The sequence below is a fragment of the Lissotriton vulgaris genome, chromosome 3_1, assembly GCF_964263255.1.
Source record: "Lissotriton vulgaris chromosome 3_1, aLisVul1.2, whole genome shotgun sequence".
In the NCBI taxonomy this organism is placed as follows: Eukaryota; Metazoa; Chordata; class Amphibia; order Caudata; family Salamandridae; genus Lissotriton; species Lissotriton vulgaris.
This window is the reverse complement of record NC_141689.1, coordinates 1,045,550,286-1,045,562,491: the sequence shown is the minus strand read 5'-3', so window position 1 is coordinate 1,045,562,491 and position 12,206 is coordinate 1,045,550,286. Positions and strand designations below refer to the sequence as shown.

The 12,206-nt window shown below is 46.6% G+C and overlaps 1 protein-coding gene across 2 annotated transcripts in view; it reads right to left on the bottom strand.

Moving 5' to 3' along the window:
• LOC147727379 (perilipin-2-like) overlaps positions 1-11,114 on the bottom strand; it is a 123,120-nt gene extending 112,006 nt beyond the window's left edge. The window contains exons 1-3 of one of the 2 annotated variants that reach the window (XM_086961460.1): positions 10,690-11,114; positions 10,081-10,122; positions 9,801-9,996 (exon numbers count right to left, since the gene is read on the bottom strand). In XM_086961460.1, coding sequence (XP_086817586.1) covers positions 9,801-9,996; positions 10,081-10,110 — 226 coding nt within the window. In that variant the 5' untranslated portion in view covers positions 10,111-10,122; positions 10,690-11,114. Of the gene's footprint in view, positions 1-9,800; positions 9,997-10,080; positions 10,123-10,544 lie in introns of both variants that reach the window. The other variant, XM_086961462.1, reaches the window with a different exon arrangement.
• Positions 11,115-12,206: the final 1,092 nt, after the last annotated feature.

The window sequence follows — 12,206 nt, the reverse complement described above, 5'->3', positions numbered from 1 at the left end:
CTACTATTTATTACCCGGGGGCTGTAGGGCTCCTCCTTTCACCCAGTGACCCGCTCTGGCTTTCAGCACTGCCCGTGAAGAAGCTACTATTTATTCCCCGGGTGCTGTGGGGCTCCCCCTGTCTCCCAGTGACCTGCTCCTAATTAGCAACAATGCCGGGCGCATTTGTTTGTTTTTTCGCATACTAAATAATGTTGCCGCGCGTGCCTACACGTTACATAATGTGTACAATAATGTTGAAGTGTATTATTTTCCCTTGAGAGATATTTTGGTATCTCGCATCTTTGATAGCATACCAAATAATTAACTTGCGCCACGACTCGCACCTGAAGCTACTATTAATTCCCCGGGGGCTGCTCCTTTCACCCAGTGACCCGCTCTGGCTTTCAGCACGGCCTGTGAATAAGCTACTATTTATTCCCCAGGGGCTGTAGGGCTCCTCCTTTCACCCAGTGACCCGCTCTGGCTTTCAGTACGGCCCGTGAATAAGCTACTATTAATTCCCCAGGGGCTGTAGGGCTCCTCCTTTCACCCAGTGACCCGCTCTGGCTTTTAGCACTGCCCGTGAAGAAGCTACTATTTATTCCCCGGGGGCTGTAGGGCTCCTCCTTTCACCCAGTGACCCGCTCTGGCTTTCAGCACTGCCCGTGAAGAAGCTACTATTTATTCCCCGGGTGCTGTGGGGCTCCCCCTGTCTCCCAGTGACCTGCTCCTAATTAGCAACAATGCCGGGCGCATTTGTTTGTTTTTTCGCATACTAAATAATGTTGCCACGCGTGCCTACACGTTACATAATGTGTACAATAATGTTGAAGTGTATTATTTTCCCTTGAGAGATATTTTGGTATCTCGCATCTTTGATAGCATACCAAATAATTAACTTGCGCCACGACTCGCACCTGAAACTACACCAGTTAGAAAGTCGGGCCAGAAGTCAAAGTCGAACGTAAACTGAGGCAGGCCACGGAATTGCTGCTCTCGCTGCCTATCCTGGAATGAGGTATAATCTAAAAGTTGATAATGCTGCCTACTAAAAATATACTTTTACACTACTTAGCGTACCGCACGTTCATGATAACATTTATTCTGAACAGACTGCCACACTGCAGTCTCTGCTCACTGTACTACTTCGTTTTCAGCGTTGTTCAGACGCACTAACTCCTTTTTAGGTTTTGCCTGGCGAAAAGATGCGCTTCTGCGCATCTTTTTCGCGCAGGCGAAAACCTCTTGAGTTGTATACGGGAGACAGGAACGGCATCCGTCTTTCATTGGCTAGCTCCATAAATGGAGGCTAGCCATTGGAAGACGGGCCTGTCCGTCAATGCCGGACCAGATTCGGGGGCGTTCCCGTGAATTTTTGGCTTTTGGCTACTTCACGCGACGTCAGCCAAAAGCCGGGAACGCCCCCGAATGTGTTCCGCCATTGCCGGCACCCGCCTTCCTACTCCGGTGTCTCCCGCCGTCCGTGTCCTCTCCCGCCCCCCTCCCCCCGTCCCTCTCGTGTTTCCGAGCTCCGACAGCCCTGAAAATCTTGTTGGAAAAGTGCCACAGTATGTGTAAACACAACAGCACCGATCTCTTTGGCAAACGGAGCAACTCTGCTACATTACCTTCTTATTACGTCATCTCACGCCTGCTGAAAATATTGTGCAAGCCTTTATAAGGTGATTATAGTCTCCCACATAGAATAAAGCAGAAATTAAGAGTGGGTGTTTATTTACTCCACAGCTGGGGTTCAGTACAGGAAAGCAGGATTCCACCTGCGTATTACCGCACATTCAACACTTTAAAGCTGGCCTCGAATCTGATTTATAATGAACTACTGGCGACGTGTTGGCACAGTTTACAAGCTGCGTAATGGTGTGTTTAATTCCACAGTATAGATTTCAGACACCCCGTCAGGCTATCACATGTAATCACATGGATTTTTATGAAATCATGGGGAGCTCGAAGATGTATTCTGGATGGAAAAACACAGTTCCCTAAAACATGGATTTAGTAGGTTCTTACAGTCACTTCCTATGACTGCCCGTTAACCTTAATGTGGTCCCCACCCTATCCCAGGGGCCAGTCCATCCAGCCAGGGCAGACTGCAAATTGTTGCTGGCTCTTCAGAGCTGTTGCTGCAGCAGAAGACACCAAATATTCCAGCTATGCTGAACTCCGGCACGAAGAGGAGCACGAGGCACATCTGGGGACGCTTAATTCCCACCCAATTCTGCGGTGTGACCTCTGTGGACAGTGCGTAAGCTCTTCCCTCGCACAGAAATAATTTCATTCATTTTCGGGGCTTGTTTTCGTAACCGGAGACATGTCAGGGCCTTCCACCTCCAGAGTGATTTAACAGCTTGTGCGTCAAAAAACCCAACCCGAGAGGACAGCCACGCTAAAATATTATTAATCACGCAGCCTGCACCTCCTCTGGGAGCCCCTGGAAGAGCGGCGGGGATGGGGGTTTCATCTGCCCTCACTTCCAGGTTACTGTCGGTGCCACACACATATACTCCCTTTCCTGAGCGCAAGCACGTCTGCGGGAAAATATCTGCCTCTCTCTACTGAATGGCAGACGTTTGACATCCGCACACGGTGACCTTCACTGAGCATGGGGCGTTGCGCAAGTGGTACCCAGACTACAGGCACTCATACGCATCTTTAAATCAAGGGAGGCGAGTGGAAGCCATGCTCTGTAAGTGACGTCCTGGCTCTTGGCATAGTGATAGTCAAATTATCGCCGCCCTAAGCAGCAGTGCCTCCTACTAAGACATCTATACCTTGATCTTCATCCAGGAGTGCGTACCATAAATATCACAACTGGTCAATTGCCACCAAGGTGCTCAGAAACGGGGCCTGGTATGGTGTATAATCAGGGTGAGCAGGCGTCCCGTGTTTGCTGGGGCCGTCCCGTTCAGAGTGCAGATTGAGAGTGCAGAGTGCAGAGTGCAGAGTGCAGAGTGCAGAGTGCAGAGTGCAGAGTGCAGAGTGCAGAGTGCAGAGTGCAGAGTGCAGAGTGCAGAGTGCAGAGTGCAGAGTGCAGACTGTGACTATGTGTGTGTGGGTGGCTTTGCGTGTGTGGCTCTGTGTGGGTATAAAATGCAAGAGGTCATGCATTTGCGAGCGATTAAGCTATTGGCATTGTAAATGACAATGCCATTTATTTAGGTTTTAAAAAAAACACATAAATAAAAATAATGTCAAGAGCAATGCCAATAGCTCTAACTTTAACAAAAGGCAAAACCATTGCATTGTAAATGCTTGTTAAAAATAGGGACTATGACCGAGGTGGACCACGAGGGTGGAAAACCTACTGAGGAGGACGCGTTAAACACGTTTGTCAAAATTTTTGCCCAGAAATTAGGATACATAATATAAAGGTCGGCAGGTACCCCGTCGGGGCCTGGCGCCTTATGTTTGGATGTGTCTCTAATTGCCCTTTCTACATCGGCTACTTCAAATATTAACAGGACCAGTGAGCCTAGTGGTAACAAAACTCCGGGACAATGACTCCAAATGCTCCTTATTGTCATAGATGTTCTTAAAATGTTGGAGCCAAGTGTCATCGGGGATTACGCAGTCCGTATCCAAGTTATCATTATCGGTAAAAAACGACTGATTTATTGTGGGCCAGATCTTCCTACTATCCCTTAGTACATCAATAGATTGAAGGGTATCCCACGCCTCCTCTTTGATTTTGCGTTTGCGCGTGCTAATGGCCACTTTATACTCCTTGCGGAGGGAAGCGACTAAACCCCTGTCCCTTGGAATTTTCTTAAGAGCTTTTAAAAGAGCCCCATGGGCCTTAGAACAAGAGTTATCAAACCATTTATGGGTCTTCCTTGTGCGTACTCTATTATCTACCTGCAGTTTCTTAGCTATCTGCTTACATACTGCTTCATACGCTATTATAGTTTCAGTGGCTGAAGTAGATCCATCCAGGCAGATAGCAAGGTTAGCCTCAGCTTTAAAAGCAAGATCTTCAAAGAAAGCTTCCGGCACCACAATATCCCATTTAATACGTCTGCCTTGATCTTTTGTAGATAAAACCCTTGGCGCCCACCCCCCTTCATTAATGACAAACAAACCCCCGACTCGATTTCAAACAAGACTGGGTTACAGTCACTAAAAGTTGACATCACCACTCTATAACCCAAAGTCTTAGCCAGAACTAACAGGGATACAAAAATATAATCAATCACTGAATTTGCTCCACGACCTATAAAAGTGGGGGCCCTTTCCAGTCCCTCCTCCCTACCTGGTTCGAATAAATTCATATTGGAAAGGGCTTCCTCAAGGGCTTCACCCTGTTTGCTACGCTCAAAATGAGGAACCTCACCATTCAATATCCACTCCTGAACCTCTCCGTAACAGTCCCAAGGACATGGGTGTATGTTAAAATCTCCAAGAAGTAACACTTCTGGTATACAAATCTGATTTAACATAAAGACTGACAAAAATTGGTCCAAGGTGCTAAAGTGCTCCATCTCGTGTGAGCCTTCCTTGGAGTTATATAGGTTAATTAACAGATATTTCTGCTGATCGGGGCAGTCCATTTGATTATAAGAAAAGTAGCAGAGACCGCATCAAGTTTTTTTAAAAGTGCCAGAAAGGTTTGAGATAAGGAGAAGAAAACCCCCCTTTGGTCTCCCTGCCGTTCCTGGGACAGCTGGAATAGCAAAATTAAGGTAACCATCCAATATAAAACTGGACGCAACCTCCCAAGTTTCCTGAAAGGCAAGAATGTCAAACTGCCTTACAAACTTTAGCCAAATGGGGTCTGTGCTTTTTGATCTAATGCCTGCCACATTCCAACTCAAGAGTTTACAAGAAGTTCTCTCGCTCGTAGCTCCTACCACCATCCCTGGTCTTAAGGAACCCACAGGTAGTCAGTCATTGGACTCCATCTGGGACAGAGGGGGAAAACGGTTAGAGAGACTTATCTACCCCCTAGATTGGCAGCCGGACGGGGAAGCTGGTGTTATGGTTGTGGGTGCCTTTACCACCCTCCCCGACAACCCCTGTGCAAGTCTTAACTGGGAGTTTTCCATATCCCGTTGTGGTAGCGTGTACTTGTTAGTAGGGTAAGATTGTTCCCACTTTGCTCGCTGGTAGTAACTATGTGGCCTAACTGGGGGATAACTATGTGGCCTAACTGGGGGATAGAAAAACCCGAGGGGTAATGGTCTAATGCCCTGATTATCCAAGTCTGAGGTATCCCATAATACTCTCTCTGCACTAGCCCGGTTAATAAAATTCACCACCACACAGTCCCCTAGGATAATTTTTGGACAACGCCCCACCCAGCTGACCCTCCTTGCCATGATGACAGAGCGTGTAATATCATTTCCTCTAGTACTAAACTGTAGGCACCACTGCCTAGCTAGATACACAAGTTGATTTCTTAGTACCCCCTCTTAACGGAGGAACCCCAGTGAACACAGCCACCAAAGGGGCAGCTCTAGAAATCTGCCATGTTGTGGGCTCTGCCTGGTACTCCCTTGTGCCTGATTACACCTGATACTTGCTCCGGGGATGAGACTTGCCGGCCCACCCCTCTTAGGTGCCTGCCAGACATTGCTCTCATCCCTAGTCACATTTCCGGCCATACTGGCTTTCTGGCCCAAAATCACATGATCAACCATAGGCCTAATTATAGTCTGAGCTTGAGATTGGCTGGGACACTCCTTATCCCCTATGTGCTGCTTAAGGAGCAAGTCAATTTTCTCACATTTAGACAGTAACCCGGCTACGCAGGAGTTAAATGTGTCCACAATGTCTTTGGCCATATTCACAAGCACAGGTTCCAATCGTGAGGTAAACAAGTCGTCTACAATGTTTCCAATTTGGTGCCTAAGGCCTTGGTCCATTGGAGGGGCCTCAACCCTGGCTATTTTCCTCCTGGCCAATTTTTTGAGTGACTTGTTCTCTCTTTCTGAGCACCTTCTGTGGATGAAGACAATATGTAATGTCCTTATGGTGGCTCTGTGATTCCAATGGGGGTGACATTACAGTTTGCTGCGATTCAACTGCAATGGCTGGTTTTGTGATCACAATATTCGGCTCCAAGGGTATGACCAGACTTTGGTCTAAAGTTAATGCCGGATCAATTTAAACATCGCCCAAACACAGCTCTTTCTCCACAATCGCAATGTCTTTAGTCAAGACCCCAACCGCTGATGGTAAATACGAAATTATCGAATCTGACTTCCTTGGGTACTCTGCTTTTTCCCCCCCTTCATCCTCCCCACGACATAACTGCCTTCTCTTACCCATTGTAGAATATCAGGGGGGTTGCCCGGCCTGGCCTCTTCTGGCCCCTGATGGCAACAGATGGTCCCGCCCTTGTCGCAGGCTTAGCCCGGCGCCCGCCCGCGGAGGGAGCTGAAGATCTTTAAGCGCCTCCGGGCGCGCTACGGGGCGAAAGTGGGCGGTGCGGCCGCAAAGCAGCCTGGGAGCTGTAGTCTCCCCCCTCTGCTTCGGTGCAGTGATGGTGGCGTCGGTGGCAGGGGAGACCAACAGTGTCAGGGCCCCATGATCGGCTGACCGGTGCAGCAGGTATGGCAGCCTTGGTGGTGGGTCCGGTGTGCCCCCTTGCAGCGTCTGCGTCCCCCCATTTACCATTTTCTTCATTATCACATAGGATAGCACCTTCAAATGTGTTAGTTCAGCATGTCTGCTGTACAAAACAAACCTCTTGTTTGATTTAATAGACTATATATATATATATATATATATATATATATAATACAAATCTGCCACATATGGGACAAACATGACCCCTGACTTGCCTCTTAGTTCATTAACAGCATTTTCATCAGGGCGGGGCAGGAATGTTTCACAAATAACGTTTAAATACTAACTTTTACTAAATACATAACTAAAGCATGAAGTGCTAGCACACTGTCGTTTGTAATCAGCAGATTGAAATGGGCATAAACTTTCCCACTGACATGCATTTTAACTGAAAAAACTATAGTATACAAACATAGTTTGTATACTATATAGTAAATAAAGTTTCTGCAAATAGGTGTCATTTTCACATCACCAAATAAAGTGTCCTGGTTTGTTTTGTACCTATTTAACACTTTGTATCACACTTTTCAATTACAACAAAAATTGCTTTTGTAATTTCGGGTAGATTTTGAAATATTTGTAATATTAATTTATAGGCTACTTAAATGTTATGTGTTAGAGGCCAAGTGAGCTGTCTGAAAAAGTCAGTTATTTTTCTCTAACTAGTAAGAGAGAAAATACATTCAAGCAGCAATTAGTAAAAAGACCAACTGTCATTTGACCTCTTTCCTTGAACAGACAACAAATGTGTCAAGATAAAAACAAGATTTAATGCCATCTTTATTGCTCATTCACCTTCTGAATAAACAGAACACCTGTTCTTTTAGAGCCTAAGTATACTTGCCAGATGGGACTAGTAGGTGCTAAAAATAGCTCGATAACATTTTACTCCCACTTGTGAGTAGATTTTTCATGATATATATATATATACATACATACACACACACACACACACACACACGCCATTTGCAATTGCTCGCAATTTGAAGACGCCACACACAACGTATTGCTTTCACACTTTTCTTCGGAAGACAACAGCAGGCGGAGTACAAGTCTTTCAGTGAAAGCATGCGCTAACTTACGCCATACGTGTTTCGAGACGAGTCTTTTTCACTGGCTTGGCGTCTCGGGGGAAGGAAGAGCGGATACAGTTCTCGCAGGTGTTTATATTGCGGATCTTGCCTCAGTGGGTGTGTCTTAACTAAGGATGCTGGTTCTTGTAGTCCAGGTAAGTCTATGCTTCTAAAGTAGATGCCGCTACAACTTAGTTATACCCACTGAGGCTAGATCCGCAATATAAACACCTTTGAGAACTGTGTCCGCTCTTCCTTCCCCCGAGACGCCAAGCCAGAGAAAGATCTTGAAACGTGCATGGTGTAAGTTGGCGCATGCTTTCACTGAAAGACTCGTTCTCCGCCTGCTGTTGTCTTTTGAATAAAAGTGTGAAAGCAATACGTTGTGTGTGGCGTTCAAATTGCGAGCAATTGCAAATGGAATATATATATATATATATATATATATATATATATATATACACACACACACACACTCACACATACATATATATACACACACACACACACATATATACACACACACATACATATACACACACACACATATACACACACATATATACACACACATATACACATATATACACACACACACACATATACACACACACACACACACATATATACACACACACACACACACATATATACACACACACACACACATATATACACACACACACACATATATATACACACACACACACACACACACACACACACATATACACACACATACATACAGCCTTTTTTTTTGCTGGTTGGCAAAATTAAATGTGGTTATTCAGTATGGGGAAGTGCGGGTAATAGCTGAATAAAGAGTCTACTTCATTGCAAACCCCACTAATCCCATACAGAACCTCAAAGGTGTATTAGACAGTTTACAACTTCTCTAGCCATGGCCCTCATTTTTCAATTCTCCCATTTCTTCAACCCCTATTTCCACACGAGAAAAAGAGGACAGGGATTTATGTCAAAAACGCTCAATAGAAACTGCTCAGTAGCCTCATAAAAACCAGGTAATATAGGCTGCAACTGCCTCCATCATCACACAATATATTTAATTTAGGCGTTTTGTATAGCGCTTGCTAGACCCAAGGGCATCAGAGCGCTTCACAGCAAATACAATAATGTACACACAGATGATACAGGAGGAAGGTGGAACATGGGGGGAAGGGAGCAAGAATATGGGCGAAGTGGCAGAGGAGAGGAGGGTTCAGGCCAAGTGGTAAATGTTGAGGAAACGGCCAAAAAATGAATTTAATCGTTAAAGCACTTAAAGAGTGTCTAAACCTTTGGAGGTGGTGGTGATATAGTAAAAGTTAGAAACACGTGCAGATATCAAAGGGCATTTAATTACATATAAGATTAGCGAACGTTAAAACACTGATATCAAATATCTATTGTTCACTATATGGAAAAATGTGTTGAATGGAAAATGGACATACTTTTGCTTTTTTTTCAGTTTAATAAAGTTTTATTTTGTTTTAAAAAAAAAATAGTACAGCATAATATAACAGTATGACAAAAAACAGAACCATTGCTTTTTAAACTTGCATAAAAGCAAATCTGTTGCTCCTAATCATCATACAAATCCAGAGAGCAAACAGCTAGAAAAATATAAGTAAAATGGCCTGGCAGAAAGAAAAGATTTTTCGGAGTTTAAAGTACAACAGAACCGAAATGCTGCAATGGCGGGTGTGTGCCAACATAAATAGTGCACTGCTGCCAATTTCCAAATAACTCATGAGTAAACTAGGCAAGGGGGGACGTCGAGCCGCAGCTTGAAAGTGGATGAAATGTTACAGACTGTATTATATGCAAGATTTGAGCTCATAGGAAAAGGAAAGCGTGTCGGATCAGAGGCCTGTCAAAAGATATGGCTTTCCCGTCAGCACATGCCTTCTTATTTTAGTTTCGCTGCCGGGAGTGGGGGCGCAGCCGTAAGTGGGCCGAGTGTGCCATTACAAGATATAGTAATGTATTACGTAGTTTAAAAACGCTTATACGGCAGAATAGGTGTTCTAGAGAGTAAAGGAAACACATTAAGAACGGATTAACTGTAGGGCTTGAGTAGGACATGATTACTTAGGACATGATTACTAAGGACAAGGGTCGCGTGGCACTCATAAGTATTAATTTTACTGTCAGACTTACTTTGAGGCTCCATCTTCTGGAGGATTGGCTTGGCCGTGGTGAAGGCTACGGCGGTGATAGTCAGGACTCCCTTCTCTGCCACCTCACAGACCGACCTGAGGTAGGGGTGGTTCTCCTTGGTGTTGGCATACGCAGACGACACCATGCCGTAGGCGGAGCTGACCAGGGGCAGGCTGACCACCCGGGACACCACATTCTGTGAGGAAGAAACACTTCAAGTCAACGGAGAATCAAATAATCCGCAGAACAAATGGATAAATTACCAGGCCAGTGGACTCACCTGCTGCGGCTCAACAGCTAACGAGGACATGGCGGTATCTCCCTACAACACAATAAACAAACATTTGTTCAGCATTAGGGCACACAAAGGAGCTCTCCCGGATTACACAGTGTACGCTGAGCGTCCCACGCACATCACGTCGCTCCTCAATGCTACCACTTCTCAAAACTTAAGTGTACAAGGGAGTGGTATTGAAATACACGTAACATAGCATGGACTAGTTTTGGGGCGTGATAGCATAGGAAATGAATAAACACGTTGTGGGCGAGAGTTGTTTCTCGAATGAAATCTATTAGAGACATTTTGCATGTTTGGAGGTTGAGGGAATAGTGACAAACTCCAAATATGGGCGAGCTGACGGGTGCAAAGTACAGAGTAGATTGGTTAAAAAAAATATAAAACTTCCCAGTAACATTTAACATTAAATGCATATGTAAACACGGGATAAAATAAAAAAGCCACACCTGCCGAGTTCCGCGAAGCCCAAGCGAAGAAGCGGCGCTGCGGGTTTGCGCTGCTTGTCGTACACGACTACAAGGTGCGATTCTGCGAAGAATAGTCCCACCAAACCGAAAGCCTGAAAAAGTGTTTGAGGCGTTCGCTACTCACCTTAAACGAGGCTACTGTTAAAACAGTTCACACTAACTACAGCCGTGACACAGCGGTCCGCGACCACTAAAATGAGCAGTCTACTGACAGCCACTAACTAGCGTCTCGCGAGACTTCCCCCGCTCAAACCACAATCGCAAGTGAGAGCCGTGTGCATCTGCCCTCGTGAGTCACTAGGCGGCGGTGACACTCTTTCTAAAACTATACCGTGGAAGCAAACAGTTACTATTAAGAATTCGTGGACTTTAAAGAGAGGAAGGGGTGAAACTTCGATTTTCCATCATAGATTTTCGGGAGCGATTATTTATTTCCCCATGGGGGGCTTGGGGGAGGGAGCTGACCGAAGGGAGGTCTCCTCCCCCGGGCAGTTTGGGAGGGCTGCGAGGGTTTCTGCTGGAAGTTGCCAGAATGTTCTGGTATTGGGCTGGCCTAGTAGGACTGGCCAGCCCAATTATACATTTCCTTGTTCCCGCCCCCTAGCCACCATTTTAGTTTTGGTGACCTGGTGGCTAGGAGGGCTGTTAGCGTTTTTTGTCTGGGGCTTATTTGGTTCTTGTGAGACAGCTTTCTTAGGCTTCTTGTCTTTTCAATTTGTTGCAATGGAGGATTCTCGAGTGATTGAAGCGATGGGCCTGCTAGCTGAGGCAGGTCGCATAGATTTATTGGTAGGAGGTGGGCCGGCGCGCCCCCAGCGCCAGGCTTCTGCTGGCGTGGTCGCTGCGGTGATGGCGTGCTCGTCGCCGAAGAAGAAACGTCCGAGCCAGGTAAGCGATAGGGGCCGGTCCCGTACGAGGAAACCGGCCCCTCATAGGCATGCGCGTCTGGCTGTTAGGGAGGTGGAAGCTCCGGCGGTATGCGGCGCTTCTGGTGAGGGCGGGAGGGAGACGCTTGCGGCTCCGACGTCTTAGGTGAGAGTTGCGGTGGGGGCGGGGGGAGCTCCGGTCATGTCCGGCGCTATGGTGGGGCAGGCGCAGGGGTCAGGTGGCGCGCTGCTTGCCCCCCCGGTTGTGCGGGCGGGCGTTTCGGCTCTGGTTGAACCGTTGGGTTCAGGTTCCGCCTCGGCGGGAAGGCGGGGAAGAGGGGGCCGGGGAGGGAGCAAGAAGCGCTCCGCTTCGGACCCGCTGATCGAGCGGCGTTTACAGCCCAAGGAGGTGGTCTCTGCGCGTGGAGCGCGCAGAGGCTCTGTTCAATTTGTCTTGCAAGGGGCATGCCAGGAGCGGGTTGAGCCCGGTGTTCATGATTCTGAGTTGGTTGTAGCTGAGTCTCAGTTTGTGCCTGAGGCAGCATCTCGATTTTTGTTAACCCCTTCTAAACATTTTGTGTCAGAGAAACATGCTGGGGAGAGGAGGGATTCAAGTATTGTGGTATCTAATATGGAGTTGGGCTCTGGGGGCTTGGCGCCTTATTATGGTCAGGTAGTTTCTTACCAGGATGCTGATACTGGTATGGTGGATGTGGAGGGTAATGTGGGCAGCCCTTTATTGTTTTCCACACCTGGTTCTTCAGTGGGTGATGTT